Below are 20,567 nucleotides of genomic sequence, written 5' to 3'. Positions count from 1 at the left end.
CTTAGAAAAGGCAAAAGACAAAAAAAAAAAAAAAAAAAAAAAAAGGCCAGACATACAGAAAACTTGAAAAATTGAACACCCATATAACTACTGCTTACAGTCAATATGTAATTGTAATCTTTTTGTGTCTGGTTTTAGAATCTTGATTGGAGTTGGTTAACAGGATGACTTGACCCCAAACTTATGAAGTTGTTGCTGGAAATTTTTTTCTCCTGTGAAATCATTCTTCAGACACCTGTCAATGGACGTTTGAACAGAGAATTTTATAAGTCAGTGGACTTGTTTAAATAATACAGCTACTTAGCAACACTGGAATCCATTTATCTACAAATTTGGTAAAACATTACTGAAGTATCTTTTAACATTTAACTTTTGGTCATAAGGCCAGAATAATGTATACAGAGAAGAAAATCTCAGCTAACCTCTAAATTGTTTGCCTGTGTTTCTATGTGGAAGAGACTGCTCACAAGTAGAAGTGTAACTTCTTGAAGAATAAACCCTACTTCCTTGTGTTGCACTCAAGAGTACTCTTCCTGGCATCATAGGAGTTATTTTAATCCAATTTTCACTTGTACTGCACATTTGACAAGATTGTGCATTTGTGCCTTTAATATCATTGATTCTTATAAATCTTAAGTGTGCTGTGTGTATATGTATTTAAGATGTACATTTAATAATATCAGAGAAGATGCTTGTTAATTTATAATGTATTTGAAAACATCTGTTTTTCATTTGTAAAAATGGATCTTTTAAGAATCTTTTATGTCTTATCATACAAATGCATAAAGATCTGCACTCCCTTATCTGTAATTCCAAAATCCAAAAAGCTCTAAAAATAATGTATTTCATAAGCTTGGTGACAAAATTTGTTTGCACATCTAACCTGAACTGACATTATGACTCTACTTACATCATTTAGTGTGAACATTCATTTGTTTTGCTGCAGAAGTATTAACATGTTTGATTGTTTATGGGGAGGGTGCTGCCACAGACCCTGCCTGGGTATATGCAGTATGGTATGTGCACTGAATTATCTTTCTAAAATCTGAAAATTTCATAATTCTGGAACATCTGGCCCAAAGGGTTTCAGATAAAGAGTTGTGGATCTATCATCTGTAAAATAATTTAGAAGGTTTTTGTTAAAAAAAAAATGTGAAATGTTTTGTATTCTAGACAGTTTTTCACTTTGTATTAAATGATTTTTAAATTTCTTTTTGAATCTCTATTCATTAAAATCAGATTATAATAGAATAATTGAATACGCTTTGGGAAAATGTGAAGGTTCCATGAAGTAGAGTTGCAGCATAGAATAACATAATGAGCTCTCAGTGTACTCTCCTTAGTAACTAAACAGGACCTATGGTAAAGACATTATTGGGTAGCTTCTTTAATATAATCTTTTCTCCTGCGATATCCTAGCATTACTATTCCTGCGTAAAGACAATGCTCATACCTTGTTTTATAAACCGACACACCCATTTCTGCTAGTAGTGCCATTTTCCCAGTCATCTGAGTTTGAAACCTTGGGATTGTCTTCTCCTGACTTTTTAGTCATCTAGTACTACTGTTTTTCTGAATATGGACAGTCTCACTATCAGCTGTTAAAGTAGTCAGTCATTCTCTTGCTCCTCCAGTTATAGGTTTTTACCAAAAACCATTTATTGGGTACCTGTTGCTTGGAAGATATTGAGCAAGTTGGGAAGATCAGAAGTCAACAGGCAGTACAATAAAAATGCTTATTTGGGAGTTCCCGTCGTGGCGCAGTGGTTAACGAATCCGACTAGGAACCAAGAGGTTCCGGTGTTGCCGTGAGCTGTGGTGTAGGTTGCAGACGCGGCTCGGATCCCGCGTTGCTGTGGCTCTGGCGTAGGCCGGTGGCTGCAGCTCCGATTCTACCCCTAGCCTGGGAATCTCCATATGCTGCAGGAGCGGCCCAGAGAAATATCAAAAAAAAAAAAAAAAAAAGCTTATTTGGGACTCTGAACATTGCAAGCCATCCAAGCAATGAAATTATTGTTAAAAGTGTTTAAATGATTGTGCATTTTCTAAATGTCACTGTGATAACTGATAAAAGATTTTTATAGATCTTTATATGGGATGGGAACATTTTTATGGTTTGTGGCTCATGTGACTTCAGGATAGCCTGATGTATGTGATATGGGCAAGTGGTGTGAGTCTGAACAGATTGTTATAGTGAGATCATCTCAGATTTGCTTTTGATACATGAGTTGACCACTCTATTTTAGTTGGGTGACAGCTTTTCAGAGTTGAGTGACAGCTGTGAATTGTATCCATTTCATTCTTTAATTCAAGCAATATTATGAAGAACTATGAGAATCCATTCAGAAACAGACTGGACATAATTCTTTTTCTTTTTTTTTTTTTTGCTTTTTGTAAGTTATAATAACTAAGCTCTGCAAATATAACTTATCTAGTACAGACAAGATCCTATTCATGCCTAGGGAATAAAAATCAAATGAATAACAGGTTAAGTGCATTTATTAAAGAGAGAGGGTAGAATGGTCTGGGAAGGGACTGCTTTAATGAAGACTGGGGTTCTATTTACCTCTTCCCATTTCCATTGTTATTACCATTGTGATCTTGAGCCTGCAGTTCTAGCAACTTGGCTTCTTTGCCTCCTATCTAACAACAATGTAAACCATCTTGTAGACTCACTGGCTCCAAAGCACTACTTTCCCCTACTTCCCGCCCAAGAGGTTACAGAACCCTCCCACCTTAGTCTACCTTGTCCAGTTGTGGTCCCAGTGCTAGCCTTTCAAGGCTTACACCATTATTACCCAACCCATTCTAACATATTGCCATTATTTCCCTTATATTTATCTATCTCATTCCCATCTCTACTCTTTCACTTTGTCCTGTTTCTGATAATATATGCAGAAAATGCATAATTTAAAAGAACGAAGACTACATGGGGAAAGAAAGTGTGTCTGTAGCCATCCGGTTTCTGCTCCCTGAAGAAAAAGTGCATTTGAGCCTTTCAAAATCTGGGCCTAGCCTAGTATCCCTTCCCTCATACAGGCTTCAAGGAAGCTCAAATGCTCACTGTTCTCTTTAATCTTCCTGGAGTCACTCCAGCTTATGTCCTTATTAACTCATTCTGTTCCTATTGTTGGATGGCCTCCATAAAGCCCTCATTGATTCAGCATTCTGGCACGTTAACAGGTGTCCCTGCAACAAAAACAAACTGACCAGTCCCTTGTCCCAGAGGCCCTCTTCTTTCCTCTGCAACCTTGCTTACTCCAAATGCCCCCCTTCTCTTCCGGGGCAGGAAACCAGCGGTACACAGAGAAGAGCCCGCTTACCTTCGCGCGAGATCGCGCGGCGGTGGCGGTGGCGGTGAGGAGAATTTTGTCCCGTCCGCTCTCCGTCTCTCTAGCCCCGGGGCGAGCGCAGCGTCGGCGTGCGTGTCCGCGCAGCCGCAGTGCCCCGCGGGTGGGCGGGGCTGGCTGTCGGCGGCCGTTGGCGCGGCCCTTGTGGCGGCTGCACGTGCGGGCGGGGGCGATGCGTCACTGATCCGTGAGGCGCGGCCGAGGGGTCGGCCTCCGTCCTGAGTCTGCGGCTGGCCCCTTTCGCAGTTAGTGCCTTCCGCCGGGCGGGGAGGGGGCCGGGAGGAGCTGCGGTTGGCGGGGGGCTGGGGAGGGTGTGGGGCGGGAGGGGGGGGAGTGTCACGACGCTCACCGGGCAAAGGCAACCCACGGGCCGCCTCGGGCATAGGGGCTGGCGAAGGGAAGGCGTGTGCTGCGAGGAGGGAAAAGGGGCATAGGACTCCCCGACTCAGCCTGCGGGAGGGCGCCACGTCTCTGGAGAGGTGGAAACTGGAGGAGGTGGGCCTGTCACTCATGGGCTGGGTGCTCCGTTCCTTCCTCGTCCAGGAGGAACTAGGATGAATATGACTCAAGCCCGGGTTCTGGTGGCTGGAGTGGTGGGTCTGGTGGTCGTCCTCCTCTACGCCTCCATCCACAAGATCGAGGAAGGACACCTGGCCGTGTACTACAGGTGAGTGGCACGTGCTGTCAGCCCAGGTTCTAGAGTAGGAAGAGAGGGGATAGTTAGAGGCTAGGAAGTTGTTCTTTCTGCGGTGTCAGGGAGTTCTTTCCAGTTCTAGAAAGTGATTTTCGTCCAGGCACTAGGAAGAGCGTGGGGAATGTGGCACTCTTTCGCAGAGCACCTTCCAGGTGTTAGACAGTTTCAAGACAGTTGTGTGCAGAGGTTAAGACTCCCTGCAGTTATTTCCAGTGATCAGTCGACTCAATTATTTGTAGGAAAAAATGAAGGGTGGAAGGCAGTGATCTTTCCACCTGTGGCTGAGGTAATGGATAAATCATTGTTAAATTCCATACAACTGTGCTGGCTTTTAGTTTGCAGCTGTAGGTGCTATTTAGAAACCCTGGTCCTGTTTGTGGTTGTTTCTTAGATTTTTTTTTTTTTTTCTTTTCGCTTTAAGAAGTCCTAGTGTCTGGTTTGGGCTTGTAAGGCCATGATGTTCATGACAATCATTCAATTCCTGCACCTGGGGAAAGAAATAGAGCAGTATGACAGACACACCCTCCTCCCTCCCACCTTTCCGTTTCTTTTCAGTGTTGGAAAGGAATGGTGTGGAATGCTTTGTTCTCTAGCTGAGATGAATAACTTTTCCACCAGTTCTTTGATATAGATGGAGAGCGGGCAGTTTGGAGAAATTGCAGTTATTTTAAAGATCTTCAACTTTTTACTGGCTTCCATCATCCTCTAAAACTGCTGTTTCTACCTTGAGATCCATCCTGAGTCTTAGAAATTAGAAACAGTCTTCTTTGTGAAGCACTAGCTTTAAATACAATATTACTGATATGTTTTAGTCAGGGGGGGTCTAGCATTAAAAAATCGACAGATTAGTCCGTATTTCCATCTAGTTCAGCATTGTCTTGATAGTGAACCCAAGGAAAGAACATTTCAAGGTTTGGCTCTCAAAGAATTAAAGATGGACCTCAAGCACTTCATCTTTTCTTAGTTGTTGTGAAGTCTTTGCAAACTTATTTATATTTTGAAGATAGGAAGCTAAGTTCTATGAATTTACTAATCACTGTTTAAAATAGGACTTCTTTTTTTACATTTGCCTCCTTTTTATAACTTCCAAAATGTACTTTCATGTTTCTCACATCCAGGATTCGGTGAACAAGTCCACACTCATAATCTATTTATAGTCTTATCCCTTCCCCTGTCATCTTTCCATGCTAATTTTTTTATTGTGTTGATTTTATAGAGACTTTATGCCCTCATTATTTTAATTGCTTTATGGATAAATTAAAAGAATCTTGAGCTTCAGAAATTTTCTCCTTCCTCAAAAGTTTGTGTTGTTTTTGTTTGTTTTAGCCTGGTGATTAAATGTATTAACTTTTGATCTGGCTCATATTGTGTACAATTAAAGTATATCAACTGAGAGCCATACCTTTTTGTTTTCACAAGTATTTCTCAGAAGATTAAAGACCAAAGAGAACCTTTGTACCTGAGAGTGGTGCTGGAAACACAGAGCTGTGGTTGGTCGAGCTTATGAAATCAGGTGTAACATTGGCAGTTTAATTTGATCTTTTCACCTTTTTAGGAGTGGCAGATATTTTAGGGACTAGCAATTGTTCATCATGAGTAACTCATATTAGTGAGGCTTTAGTAGGTATTGACCTGAATAGAAGTGAATATTACAGCATTTTAGATTTGGAAAGAGAATTTCTCTCTTTATAATCTTGTCAAATTGAAACATCTTTTTGCAGGGGAGGAGCTTTACTAACTAGCCCCAGCGGACCAGGCTATCATATCATGTTGCCTTTCATTACTACGTTCAGATCTGTGCAGGTGAGTGATTCTTAGGGAAGCCCCCACACTGGATAGACGGGTGTGACAGGGACAGTTACCACATTTTTGGGTGGGGATAGAGTTCCTTATTGCTTAAGCAAATGGTAGTATTTACTTAAATGCAAGAGTTAAAGTTCAGAGTAAAATTGTCACAGCTGTAAGTTATGATTTTGAACCACCTCACTGTCTTGAAGTGTATTGGAAATATGGGTTAGGCAGCTTGGAAGGACTGACTTCTCCCATCTATATAATGGTATACAGCAGGTTTTCTGTTGCTTCTATCAAAATAAAAGCAGGACACTGAAACAACTAGAGACATAAACCAGTGATTACTTGGTTTAGAACAGTGTTTGGTTTCCATAGAGGCAAGCTCCTGGGCTACTGTTAATATGGAGGATCTGAATATTTATACACAGCTTCTCTGCCTCATATTTTTCCCTGGAACATGAGGCATAATTTTATCTGGAACCTTAGTGAATGTTCTATTTTGACAGCATCCCAGGATATTTGAAATAAGTGTCTGGTTCTTGAGAACAGTGTCTTGGCAGTGGGAGACACTTAGTAAATGTCTTTGACATAACAGATGACAAAATAAGATTAAATTGTTACTAGTTTTGCAAGCACTGTGTGATTATAAATGTTTGGGTTCAGAAACATTATCTATTGCTAATTTTTCAGGACTCAGGAAAATTCAATGCATTTAATCTTCTAATTTAAAGTCTAGGCTTCCTGCTAAGTGGGAGTTTCATTGTGAATATTTAAATCCTCCATATTTCCTTTCTTCCTATTCTCTTCTAGAGGGCTTAGGGCAAGAATTGTGTCTGTTGAACTGAAATATAGTGTCCTTCTCCCAGTCAGACTGATTTCCATATTGTTTTACCATATTTATTTTATTTATTCTTGCCTGGATTAATACTGTCACCTCATCTCCCTTCATTCCTTATCTCCTGTTTAGATCTCACCAGGCTTTTTAAGGCTCATTACAAATCCTCCCCCTCTTGTTCCATAGCTCTTAAAGTTGATATTGTAGATTTTGGCCCTTGGTTTTATTTTCTTCAATTATGTTGTATTGTTCTCTTAAGTTTTTGTGTGAATTTTTTTTCCCCAGAAAGTTTCCAAGCTTGTGGAAGGCAGGGGTTGTAACCTGCCTTCATATTTCTGACCTTTCTACATGTGGTAAAAGTTGTTAAATTGAACTAATTTCTCGGGAAGCTTTGTGGTGTGGTGAACATGTGGCCAGAAACCTGGAGATGTGAGTTCTGGCCTTGCCACCAGTTGGTCACATGATTTTGCAAAAATCATTTAACCATTCTGGACTTTAGTTACTCCTCTATGAAAGAGGAGATTTTAATTGCATGGACCCACCATGGTCCATAATGGTGCTTAAATGGTCCATAATGATGTCAGTGCCATCATTATACACCCTTAGAGATCAGGGGCTTTTTAAATCTTGTTCAAAGTCAGGCAGATCTGTCTCTGCCTTCTTGGAGTATGTTGAGTCATAGTGATACAGACAATAAACTAATAGATTTTAGGGTTTAATTCTGTATATAGCAAATACATGGTGTATATATATTTGTGTGTATATTTTTATATACACATAAGAGTGATAGACTATCATAAGATAGGAAAATGAAATTAGTAAAAAGTTTTCCATGTAAACTAATATACTTTGCATCTACAAAAAAATTAAATTCTAGAGCCTGTGTGACTAAATAGAAATGTTCTTTGTATGTGAAATAGAAACACTCTAGGAAACAATTAATCAAACCCTTTTAAGAAATTGTTCTTGTAAGGATGAGATAAACTTATTTTTAGGAATTTTTGGAATATATTAGAAGACATAGCTTATAGGAACAAATGGCTTAACTGAAATGGCATTTGAAAGGAATATTTAAGAAGCATCTTGGGGAAATATGAGATCCCATAAAAGATGTAAGAAAAAAAGCTATGCTTAGAGAAATATAAAAGTCTTCAGTCTTTAACGTATATTTAATATAACCAAAGACTTTTAAAATAAATCTTCAGGGAGTTCCTTCATGGCTCAGCGGTTAATGAACCTGACTAGGATCCATGAGGACATGAGTTCGATCCCTGGCCTCACTCAGTGGGTTAAGGATCCAGTGTTGCCATGAGTTGCATTGTAGGTTGCAGACGCGGCTCAGATCTGGTGTTGCTGTAGCTATGGCCTAGGGTTTGGCCTTGAAAAGACCAAAAAAAAAAAAAAAAAAAAAAAATCTTATACTGGGAAAATAATTTTTGAGATACTATAAAAGAAGTATAAAATTACATGAAAATAGGGAGTTCTTATCTTGGAGCTCAGGAGGTTACAAACCTGACTAGTGTCTGTGAGGATGCAGGTTCAATCCCTGGCCTCACTCAGTGGGTTAAGGATCTGGCATTGCTGCAAGCTGTGGCATAGGTCACAGGTGTGGCTTGGATCTGGTGTTGCTGTGGCTCTAGTGTAGGGAAGCAGCTGCAGCTCCAATTTGGCCCTTAGCCAGGGAACTTCCATATGCTGCAGGTGTGGCCGTAAAAGAAAATTAATTAAAAAATAAAGTTGATGTGAAATACGGAAATTGAATTTGGTTAATGTTTTGAAGGAAATAAAATAAATTAAGCTCACCTTTTTATCAACTTCCCTCACTCTACCTAGAACCTGTCACTAATATTTATCATCACCCTTTTAACCCCAGGCTTAATATTCTATTCCTAATCCTCTTGGAATTTTATATGCAACTAGTTATCACATCTTTCCTCTGTTATGTCTCCTGGATTGACAACTTTCAGTTTCCATGGTCTTTACTATAGTAACCTAAAGAAATTACTACTTAAGCTTATCAGCTGGTTTTCTTGCCTCCAGACAGTATAGATGATGAGAACCACATTATACATAAGCAAAGGAATGAAGGAAAAATCATATTTTTGAAAGGTTCATTTTGTGGCTATATATAATATGGACTATGGAGAGCACAAGCCCCCACTGAACATTCAGGGCCCTCTACCTAACATCATCATGTTCTTTTCTCAGAATTTTACCTCTCATCTATATTGCCCCTTCTGATCCAGGCAAGCCAACTGCTTCCTGACACTTGTATATTTAAATATGATGTTCTGTATAGAATATAGAACCTAAGAAATTCGTAGGCCTTATCTGTTCTTTTTCTCCCCCTCTAGATCTGGCTTATAAATACTTCACCTCAGAGATCTTTTCATGTCACTTTTTTTTTTTTTTTTTTTTTTTTTGCTTTTTAGGGCCACATTCGCAGCATATGGAGGTTCCCAGGCTAGGGGTCCAATTGGAGCTACAGCTGCTGGCTACAGCTGCTGGCCACAGCCACAGCCACGTCAGATCTGAGCTGTGTCTGCTACCTGTACCATGGTTCCTAGTCTTATTCGTTTCTGCTGAGCCATGGCAGGAACTGCTCAGAGAGCTTTTCAAATGATTATTTTATTCTGTCACTTAATACCTAACAATTCAGTTTATACTTTGTTATTTGTACCTGTTGCAGGTTGCTTTGTAAGGATTTTATCTCCTGTGTTGGATTGTGAGCTCTTGGGAAACAGGGTCCATTCTTCCTTTTTCCTTTGTTTTCCATAAAGTTCTCTGTTGCTGTGGGCTTAGTAAGGTGCAGTGTGTCTAGAATATACTCATGTGCTCACCTGTCGGAAGCCTCAGGGTGCAACAGGGAGTCATTCTGGATCCGAACCAAGTCGTGACAGGGTCAGAGTAATTAATATTGGTTCGCTAAGAGGAAGGAGTGCTGATGGTGGCACTTCTGTTACAAAGGAAATTGAATAGACCATCTGAGAGATCATTAGGATCTAAATTAAGATATCGGCTATAACTTTAGAGGAAAAGGTTGCTGTTGAGTTCAAGGGTCTCTTTGAGTTATAAACTACTTGTGTGCATATGTAATTATCTTTTACCTTCATTGTAAACAGTGATATTAGCAGTAGAATCAAAGTTCAGAGCAGAAGTCCTACATAAATTATCCTTGAGGGTAATTTATGTAGTTTGCAATCTCAGTCCAGCTCTAGGCAAATGAGGGACTCTGATTGAGAGATTGAACATGGAAACTTTCAGATTGAACATCACAACTTTCCTGGTGCATTAACTGTAAAATATTTTGTCTCTAGCTTTTCATGTCTGCTAGAACACAAAAAGAAATTACTTTGATAGCTAATCTTTGGGGACTAAAATGGAGCTCTCCTATACTTACCTCTCAACAGTTCTCTAAAGGTTTTCTTTTGGGACAAGGGTTTCTTTGATGCCGATTATTGATGAGATGTTTTTTTCCTCCCCAGACAACGCTACAAACAGATGAAGTTAAAAATGTGCCTTGTGGAACAAGGTAAGCGTTCCTCTTGCTTACCAACTTCCCTTTGGTTCAGATGTAATTTCTGTTCATAAGCTGTGACCATTTAAATATCTTTCAAATAGGCATGATAGTGACCCAGGGGGGTTTTTCTTCTGAGCATTATTTGAGAAAAGTCCTGTTTCCAGAGGAGCTTTCCGTCTTAGGAGCTGTTTTAAACTGTCAATAACATAATTTAAAATGAAATCCACTCACCTTTTTGTATTAAATACCATCTAATTTAGAGTTTATGATTGAGTAGGTCTGGAATGATACCCCAAAATTTGCATTTCTAGCAAAAGTTCGCAGATGGTGCTGATGCTGCTGGTCTCAGGACCTTTCTTTGGAAATCACTGCCCTAAAGGGTTTTGGGGTAAGAAAGGCAAGGCCCAAATTATTTTTAGAGTATAATCAGTGTGTCGAATTGTATCAAAAGAAGAATGTAAAGTTCAAAGTACATTTTAAGTTCTGTATTTTAAGTAACTGAAATATCACTATTATGAGCCTATAAAACAGGCTTTGACATCTGTGGAAGGACAGAAATGCTCTTAAAAAAGGGGCAAACTCTTTGTTTTAAGTTATACATATATATGATATCAGGTTCTCCGTAGGTCTATCTGTAACTCTCTTTTATGGATTCCCTTTAGAGATGACTCAAAATTGGCAGCTAATGAGATGTTGGATAAATTTTTATCTTCATGCCATCTTATGTTTGTCACACTTTTTTCAGTGAGCTGGTTTTTATCAGAAAAAAAATTGTCATCGTAATTTGGTAGGAAGGCTTAGTTGTTTACTTTCAAAATCTTTTCATGTATCTTAAAGCAAGGTTTGCATGTCCCTCAAGGTCTGTGCTGATAGGCCAGAAAGTATAGGAAGTCATTAGTTAATGAGGCCTGTCTTTCTGGAGTGCCAGTTTTACTTCATGTTTTTTTGGGAAACATTCTTCTTTTCTTATTGGAATAAATACATATGAAAATTAGATTAAGATAAGGCAGGAAACCAAAAGAATTTCAGTGTGGCTGGCCTCCATATCTCTTGGGAAACCACTTTAGTTCCTTGAGGGAAAAGTTTGAGAAGTACACACTTTAGCTGTTGGCTTTAGTTAACAAAGGTAAAGCACTAAGCAGCTCTAGGTTACAGGTCTAGTCTTCATGTGAGCTGATCTCATCACATCAGTTATAGGGCTGAGTTTTGGTTATGAGAGGATTCAGGCAAGTATGTGTAGTGTCATTTGAGTAGTGATTAGTGAGATCAGATTTTATTTTTTTATTTTTTTTATTTTTTATTTTTTGGTCTTTTTGCTATTTCTTGGGCCGCTCCCGCGGCATATGGAGGTTCCCAGGCCAGGGGTCGAATCGGAGCTGCAGCCACCAGCCTACGCCAGAGCCACAGCAAGGCGGGATCCGAGCCGCGGTCTGCAACCTACACCACAGCTCACGGCAACGCTGGATCGTTAACCCACTGAGCAAGGGCAGGGACCGAACCCGCAACCTCAAGGTTCCTAGTTGGATTCGTTAACCACTGCGCTACGACGGGAACTCCGAGATCAGATTTTAATAGGGGAGTTCCCCTCGTGGCGCAGTGGGAACAAATCCAACCAGAAACCATGAGGTTTCAGATTTGATCGCTGGCTTCGTTCAGTGGGTTAAGGATCTGGCCTTGCTGTGAGCTGTGATGTAGGTAGCAGACGCAGCTCGGATCTGATGTTGCTGTGGTTGCGGCATAGGCCAGCAGCTGTAGCTCGGATTTGACCCCTAGCCTGGGAACCTCCATATGCTGCAGATGTGGCCCAAAAAAGAAAAAAAATTTTTTTAATCAGTAGTATATGTCTTTAGGTTTTCCTTCTAAATTTTTGTCATATGGGATTTATTTGACAATGTGGGATTCATCTGGGACTATAACAGATTTATATTTGGCTCACATTCTTCTTTTTGTTTTTAGTGGTGGAGTCATGATCTATATTGACCGAATAGAAGTAGTTAATATGCTGGCCCCTTGTGCAGGTATGGTACCTATCTATTCTGCTGTTTTTATGGTTACAATTGGTATTTGTAACTGAAAGATTCCCTAAGGAATAGAAAGGTACTTGTAAAGTTTTATGATCTCATTCATTTCTTTTTTGTTGTTGTTGTTGTTGCTATTTCTTGGGCCGCACCCGTGGCACATGGAGGTTCCCAGGCCAGGGGTCGAATCGGAGCTGTAGCCACCGGCCTATGCCAGAGCCACAGCAACGCGGGATCCGAGCCGCGTCTGCAACCTACACCACAGCTCACGGCAACGCCGGATCGTTAACCCACTGAGCCAGGGCAGGGATCAAACCCGCAACCTCATGGTTCCTAGTCGGATTCATTAACCACTGCGCCACAACGGGAACTCCTCATTTCTAATACATACGTGTGTGTGTGTATGTGTGTGTATATATATGGAATACTTTCCATTTACTGGAATACTTTCCATTCCTAGGGAATGCTGAAAGAAATAGGTCACAAATACTTGACAGAGTTGACTTTCTGCAGTTGTTTAGGTCAGTCTTCTCTGAGCTGAGTATATCTAAGAGCAAGACAGTCATTGATTATTTCTAGAATTTCTGTAGCATTTTGTCTAGTCAGAATGAAAAATAATTTCACATTAAAAATCTATAGCTTATCAATTCTTTGTCCACAATGATTTGTGACCATAGAAAAATCTTTTCTAGTAGAGATTTGCTATAACTTACAAAGCAGTCTGAAAGTCCTCCATGTGGGGAAAGAATTTTCTTGGTAAAAGATGAAAACCCACAGAGATGGAATATTATTCAAATCAAAAACTTATAGAAGTTCTGGGAGTTTCTGTTGTGGCTCATCAGAAACAATCCAACCAGGAACCATGAAGTTGCAGGTTTGATCCCTGGCCTTGCTCAGTGAGTTAAGGATCTGGAGTTGCTGTGAGCTGTGGTGTAGGTCACAGACAGGCTCAGATCCTACATTGCTGTTGCTGTAGTGTAGGCCGGCTGCTGTAGCTCTGATTCAACCCCTAGCTTGAGAACCTTCATGTGCCATGGGTGTGGCCCTAAAAAGCAAAAAAAAAGAAAAGAAGCTCTGAAGTAAGATTGGCCTTTTTTTTTTTTTTTTTTTTTTACTTTTTCCCCAATTTTTTACTGCATTAAAATATATATAATGTAAAATTTATCATTTTAACCACTTTTATTTATTTGTTTATTTTTGTCTTTTGTCTTTTTAGAGCCACACTGGCAGCATGTGGAGGTTCCCAGGCTAGGGGTCTAATCCGAGCTGTGGCTGCTGGCCTACACCACAGCCACAGCAACATCAGATCTGAGTCGCATCTGTGACCTATACCACAGCTCACGGCAACGCCAGATCCTTAACCCACTGAGCAAGGCCAGGGATTGAACCCGCAACCTCATGGTTTCTAGTTGGATTCGTTTCCACTGCGCCATGATGGGAACTCCTCATCTTAATCACTTTTAAATATTCAGGGGGTATTAAATGCATTCACATTGTTATGCAACCATCACCAACATCCATCTCCATAACTTTTCAATTTGCAAAACTGAAATTCTCTACCTATTAAATAATAACTCCCTGTTCCCCCACCTCCCCACTCCTTGGCCCCTGGCAACCACCATTTTACTCTCTGTTTCTGTGATTTTTGACCACTCTGAAGTACTTTATGTAGGTGGAATCATACAGTATTTGCCTTTTTGTGATTGGCTTGTTTCACTTAACATCATATCCTCAGGGATCATCCATGTTGCAGCATATGTCAGAATTTCCTTCCTTTTTAAGGCTGAATAATATTCCATTGTATGTACATACCACATTTTGTTTATCCATTTATCCATTGATGGCACTTGAATTACGTCCACTTTTAACTATTGTGAATAATGCTGCTATGAACTTAGGTGTACGTGGATCTCTTCAAGACCCAACTTTCACTCAAAAGATCTGCCATTTAGTCTTTATCCTTACTAGTAACATTTGCATACTTAGTATGTTAGGATACTGTGTTCTGCAAAAATAATTCAGAAAGGTGAAGTTAGGACCTTTGCCCTAAAGGGTTTGTATTTTACTTGAGAAGACAAGATATTGACTTAAAACATGTATATGTGTGTGTGTATATATATATGTAAGTTCATGCTAAATTTCATGACAGTGGTACAGACTCAAATAGCAAAAGGATTTCAGAACAGAATGCAAGCAATATTATTTTCAAGTGGATTTAGATTATATTTTTCAGCGATTAAGTATTTTCCTATCTTTTATTACCTACTTTTGCTGGTCACAAATCAGTGGAATGGACTAAAATTGGAAAAATAAAAGAGAAGGAGAGATTGCTTGTTCTCTGGCCAGAGATAAAGAGGAAACTATTGGATCACCAACTCATTTGGAAATGACCAGGAGAATGAGTTAGTCAGCAAGTTGTGATCTGGAATCCTCCATGGGAAGGCCAAAGGGCAAGTCTTGGGTCTGAAGGGAGAAAGCAGCATGTTTTAATAAGCAGAGCACAGGTTCTGGCACTCTCTAGTATGTATTCTTAGGCACATTTCTGAAATTTTGATTCTTAGTTTCATATTATGCAAAATTAGATATTTTGTAAGAATTATGTATTAATTATACTATACAGTTGTATTAATTATACATAAAAAAGTATATATAAATTGCCTGACTTAAAGCCTGGCCTAGTAAATGTTAGCTTTTTTCCCTTTTAGACTGATACCTTTTTTTTTAACAGCCTTTCAAAACTGCCTTTTTGAAAATGGTCTTTTGCAGCTTGTTCCTTCTTTCAATTCCAGTGTTCCTCAATTAGTTCAGGCCCTCTTTACCTCTTAGCTAAACTTTTGCCTTGCAATACTTGCTTTACATTTCACCTGTCTCTAATTTCTGTGCCTCACAATTCATTTTCACTCTCCAGCCAAAGTACAAATCAATTGTGTCATGACCTTGCTCAAAAATTTTGACAGTCCCTTATTACCTCCAAGAAATATATGTTTTCCTTAGTTTGGAATTCAAAGTTTGCCCATTAGAATTGCAAATGCAGTAATATCTGGAAAATTAAGCACAAAGAACACATCAGTGTTTAGAGTTGTGTTTCATGTTTTCACTAATTTCATTGGCACTTTTCGTCATGTATATTTCATCACTGTAACTTTTACCTTGGCTGAGTTAGAGGATACATGGGTAAACATGGATTGTACCTCTCTTTCAGTGTTTGATATTGTGAGAAACTACACTGCAGATTATGACAAGACCTTAATCTTCAATAAAATCCACCATGAACTGAACCAGTTTTGCAGTGCCCACACGCTTCAAGAAGTTTACATTGAATTGTTTGGTAAGTGTTGTATTTGTTTTAAATATGTAAATAATCAATAAGAAATCTCATTCAGCTTGTTTGTGGTTGCTTTATTAATAAACATTATGCTCTTTGAGCACTTCTGAATTTATAATAGTTTAAATATTCTTTAAGTTTAAATTTTTAAAATATTCTTTAAGTTTAAATTTTTTTTGCTTAAAATTGCTTAAATTAAGCAAGAGTTACTCAGACAAGATATTTTAAGAATCGTAACCTTTCTCTGAAATGGATAGTATATAACTTGGTAGAGATTGGGAAAAGATCATTTTTTTTACAGATTATATTCTGTTTTTACTATAATTTACTGAAAATTAGCTGTTGCTATTTTAATAGATAATTTGAGAAATTTTAGAAGCCTGTGTCTTGAAATTTCCCAGGAACCATCCCTATGTTTGATGATTTGCTGGGAGGATTCACCTGTCATCATAATCATACTCATAGCTAAAATGTACTACAGCAAAAAATACAAAGCAAAATCAGCAAAAGGAAAGACATATGAGTGAAGTCTAAAGGAAACCAGGCACAAGCTTTGAAGAGTTCTCCCAGTGGAGTCATGCAAGATACACTTAATCACTTCCACCCTGAATTCTGATAACGCATGTGAGATGATGTCTGCTAGGGAAGCTCATTAGGGACTCTGCTCAGGATTTTTACTTGGGGCCTGGTCGTGTAGGTAACCTCTGCCTAGTACATACCAAATAGCCCAGATTCCCAGAAAGTAGGTATTCAGCATAAACCACATGGTTTGAATAAACAATTTAGGCATAGTGAGTCATTCTTACCAGTTCTGGGGAGAGTGGGAATCTGCTCTAAATTTGCCCCAGGTGACAGCCAAGGGCCAAATTGCAAACAGGCCTCTCTAAGGATAGTAGTTTCAGGCTTGTTGTGTTAGCTCTCTTCTGCACTTTTCATTTGTGATAGTGAAAGTTCTAGCCAGAGATTGGGTTGCTGCTATTGGCTGCTCTTGTCTCCCTCCTGCAGTTTCTTAGTGAATTTCTTACAGGCAGTCATTGGAATGGTTGATCTGTTTAGAAATCTACCAGTTGATTCCTCATTGATGATTGAGAACTGTTGGCATGGTGTTTGAACTAGTCCTTATTTTTCATATCACTGGTTATTTAATAGTGGTGAAAGTACTTTTGAGGTGGATAGAAAATTGCTAAGTTCCAAAGCCAAGTGAAATGATATATATATATATATATATATATATATATATATATTTTTTTTTTTTTTTTTTGTCTTTTTGCCATTTCTTGGGCCACTCCCGTGGCATATGGAGGTTCCCAGGCTAGGGGTCGAATCGGAGCTGTAGCCACCGGCCTACGCCAGAGCCACACAACACGGGATCCGAGCCACCGCATCTGCAACCTACACCACAGCTCATGGCAACACCGGATCCTTAACCCACTGAGCAAGGCCAGGGATCAAACCCGAAACCCTATCGTTCCTAGTCGGATTCATCAACCACTGAGCCACAATGGGAACTCCTGAAATGACATCTTTATTATTCATTCTTGTGTGCTTCAAAGGACCTTCCTGTGAGCCTTACCCTGACCCTTTCTCTTTTTATTTTTATTTATTTATTTATTGTCTTTTTGCCATTTCTCGGGCCACGCCCGTGGCATATGGAGATTCCCAGGCTGGGAGTCCAGTTGGAGCTGTGGCTGCTGGCCTATACCAGAGCCACAGCAACGCAGGATCCAAGCCACGTCTGTGACCTACACCACAGCTCACAGCAACTCGGGATTGTTAACCCACTGAGCAAGGCCAGGGATGGAACCCAAAACCTCATGGTTCCTAGTCGGATTCGCTAACCACTGAGCCACTATGGGAACTCCCTTTCTCTTTTTAAATCTAAAATAATTGGCAGAGGTCCATGGAAATGAAATTTAGTTATTTGGGAATTTGTGTGAAGATTAACTGAAGATGGGAATTTTTTTTTATGAGAATCAGAATGTAAGTAACTACACTGAATTTTAAGATACTAGAAACCTAGATTCTCCACTTATTGAATAAACTTTAGCTGCTTGTTATTTTCTTTAATTTTTTGTTTGATAATTAGTCACACCTTTTCTTATAGAAAAGGAAAACTATACCTATATAGTTTTATTTTTTTTTTCATATGTATCTGAAATGGTTTAAACCCTGTAAAAGAATAGTACCATGGAAACTTTAGGTCTAATGATTTGTTTTGTTTCAATATTACTACAATGTAAAAACATTTTTTTTTTGAGTGTCATGAGAGCTGTTGTTCTTGACTTCAAAAACAGATCAGATAGACGAAAACCTGAAGCAAGCTCTGCAGAAAGATTTAAACGTCATGGCCCCAGGCCTCACCATACAGGTAAGCCTTTCTCCTAGGGAAATCCTCTGGGAATTTTGAGACCATTGAATTTAATTGTCCTTTCATCAGACTATTTATTCAGCAGGGTTTTTTGTTTTGTTTTGGCCACACTCACAGCATGTAGAAGTTCTGAGGCCAGAGATCGAACCTGAGCCATAGCTGCAGCAACACCAGATCCTTAACCCACTGCACTGGGCCAGAGATCAAACTTGAGTCACCACAGAGACACCACCAGATCCTCAACCAGCTGTGCCAGAGTGGGAACTTCTATTCAACAGTTATTTAATTGAAGTGCTATGGTGATTTATAGGATATCTTTTTTTTTTTTTTTTTTTTTTTTTTTTGCTTTTTAGGGCCGCACCTGCAGCACATGGAGGTTCCCAGGCTAGAGTTATCGGAGCTGCAGCTGCCAGCCTACACCACAGCTCACGGCAACACCAGATCCTTAACACACTGAGCGAGGCCAGGGATTGAACCCACAACCTTATGGTTCCTAGTTGGATTCGTTTCCGATGCGCCACAACAGGAACTCCCTTTTTTTTTTTCTTTAATATGGCCGTACCTGTGGCATATGGAAGTTCCCAGGCTAGGAGTGGAATCGGAGCTGCAGCTGCTGGCCTACACCACAGGCATGGCAACATCAGATATGAGCCAGATCTGATACCTACACTGCAGCTTGCAGCAGCTCTGGATCCTTGACCCACTGAATGAGGCCAGGTATCAAACTTGCATCCTCACAGAGACAGCATCAGGTTCTTAATCTGCAAAGCCACAATGGAAAGTCCTGAGAATATCTTTCTCAGTTTGACTTCAGGTTATGAGTGGCATTTTTTTCTGAACTCTTAGAATAAACAGATTTTTTGAGGCTCCTGCAAGGAAATAAAATCTGAATACTGCTGTGCATGAGGCGTTATTAAGATACACTAATGGTTATAAATCAGTGTAAGACCAGTACTTTCTCTCAGTAAGATTATGAAAAAGAATTTCAAACATAAAATATTTGAATAGTAATTCTAGACAAAAGTAGATGTCACAGAATATTAATCGACAAATGAATTGGTTGGATGATTATTGCTCTGAGTTTAAAGAACATTTCAAGAGAATCTGCCTGGAAATGACTGTGATTGAGTTGGGATTTTAGGTAGGTCTAGAAGTATCAGTAGGATTTATATGAGAGAAAGGAGAAAGGAAGATATATAAAGTGGATGGAATGGCTCAAGGAAAAGCAGATGAATTTAGTGGTCGTGTGGTGGTGGTGGCAGCATTGGGAGATAAAAACGATGAGAACAATTCTTTTTTGGCAGTATTTTTTTCAGATTCGGTTGAAATCCATTAATGGGGTCTAAAATGAATTTTAGAAGTTCCCATTGTGGCTCAGTGGTTTACGAATCTGACTAGGAACCATGAGGTTTCGGGTTCGATCCCTGGCCTTGCTCAGTGGGTTAAGGCTCTGGCGTTGCCATGAGCTGTGGTGTAGGTCGCAGATGCGGCTCGGATCTGGCATAGCTGTGGCTCTGGCGTAGGCCGGCGGCTTCAGCTCTGATTAGACCCCTAGCCTGGGAATCTCCATATGCCGCGGGAGCGGCCCAAGAAATGGCAAAAAGACAAATAAAACAAAAAAATAAATAAAATTAACTTTAGTGAGTCATGTCCAGCATCTTAAATAAATTGGAATTGAATAGGAAAAGAAATCTGAGCACATGGCCTGTAGTAAGTTTAAGATCAATCTCTGAAACTTTTGTTTTACGTAAACATGTGGAGTAGGTGTTAATATTGGGTGTCACTGTAAGATGCCTTTTCTGCTGTAGTCATGGTCAGTAAGTGACCTTGAAAAGTAGTGGCTCTGGATCTGGATTACTTGAGAAGTGGTAACAGGGCTTCCCTAGTGTCCTTTCTTAGTTTCTAGGAGATCACACGGCTACTGAGAAGCATGTATTCATTGCGAGTAATCATGTTTGAGCTCATAAACACGTTTGGGCAAATGCTGGGGGGTTTTCCCCTGTCCTCCCTCATGCCATGCCATTTTTAATCAGTTAACTACGACTGGTGACTGAGGGGGAGCTGGTGAAGTTAAGGGGTCATTTGGACTATCCAGAGCTAAACAGAGTAAAACCCTCTGGGTTGTCCATTCAGTTGTGGCTGAAATAGCTTTTCAATTTTTAAAGATAATAAACGTGAATGTCACAGATTCCTGGATTCTGCTGAGGTTGTTACTTGGAGATCTAGCTCATTCTTCTTAACAGCTGCCTAGAATTCCTTGCCTTATGTTACATAATCATTTCTCTATTGTTTCCAATTTTTTGCTATTGATAAATAATAGTGTAGTGAACATTCTTGACACATCTCCTTATATATACAAATTATCTTTCAAGGTGGCTGTATAAATATACATTCTTACAAGCAGTATTTGTGAGTACTTGTTTCTCCACAGGTTCATCAGCATTTGAAGCAATCAGACATGCTTATTTTTGCTATATGGATAGGTGGGAAACTATATCTCTCTTTGATTTGCTTTTCCTTAGTCATTAGCATCTTTTGATTTTTTTTTTCTGTCCATTTGTACTCTTCTGTCATTTTCCTAGTCGTATTCTTTGCCCATTTTTCTGTTGAAAAAAACATTTTTTTTTTTTTTTACTGATTCGTAGTGGTACTTTGTATAGTCTGAA

At 39.5% G+C, this 20,567-nt stretch overlaps 2 protein-coding genes across 7 annotated transcripts in view; both read left to right on the top strand.

The window, feature by feature from the left end:
* CHUK (component of inhibitor of nuclear factor kappa B kinase complex) overlaps positions 1–1,211 on the top strand; it is a 48,071-nt gene extending 46,860 nt beyond the window's left edge. For 4 of the 5 annotated variants that reach the window (XR_014825482.1, XR_014825481.1, XM_084992539.1 and 1 more), the window contains one exon: positions 139–1,211. Coding sequence is in view for 2 of the 5 variants with exons in the window: in XM_084992540.1 (XP_084848666.1) it covers positions 139–168 (30 nt within the window). In the remaining 3 variants the exon portion in view is untranslated. 5 annotated transcript variants of the gene reach the window in all.
* A 2,250-nt stretch (positions 1,212–3,461) lies between these two features.
* Positions 3,462–20,567, top strand: part of ERLIN1 (ER lipid raft associated 1) — a 36,335-nt gene continuing 19,229 nt past the window's right edge. Inside the window, 7 exon segments of one of the 2 annotated variants that reach the window (NM_001142896.1) lie at positions 3,480–3,595; positions 3,894–4,017; positions 5,766–5,847; positions 10,156–10,202; positions 12,147–12,208; positions 15,411–15,536; positions 17,828–17,901. In NM_001142896.1, the coding sequence (NP_001136368.1) occupies positions 3,905–4,017; positions 5,766–5,847; positions 10,156–10,202; positions 12,147–12,208; positions 15,411–15,536; positions 17,828–17,901 (504 nt within the window). In that variant the 5' untranslated portion in view covers positions 3,480–3,595; positions 3,894–3,904. 2 annotated transcript variants of the gene reach the window in all.

The sequence above is a fragment of the Sus scrofa genome, chromosome 14 (assembly GCF_054392235.1).
Source record: "Sus scrofa isolate SSC_HxYL_T2T_F1_AM1 chromosome 14, Sscrofa_HxYL_maternal_Yorkshire_Landrace_v2.0, whole genome shotgun sequence".
In the NCBI taxonomy this organism is placed as follows: Eukaryota; Metazoa; Chordata; class Mammalia; order Artiodactyla; family Suidae; genus Sus; species Sus scrofa.
This window is presented reverse-complemented; position numbering and strand designations above follow the sequence as displayed.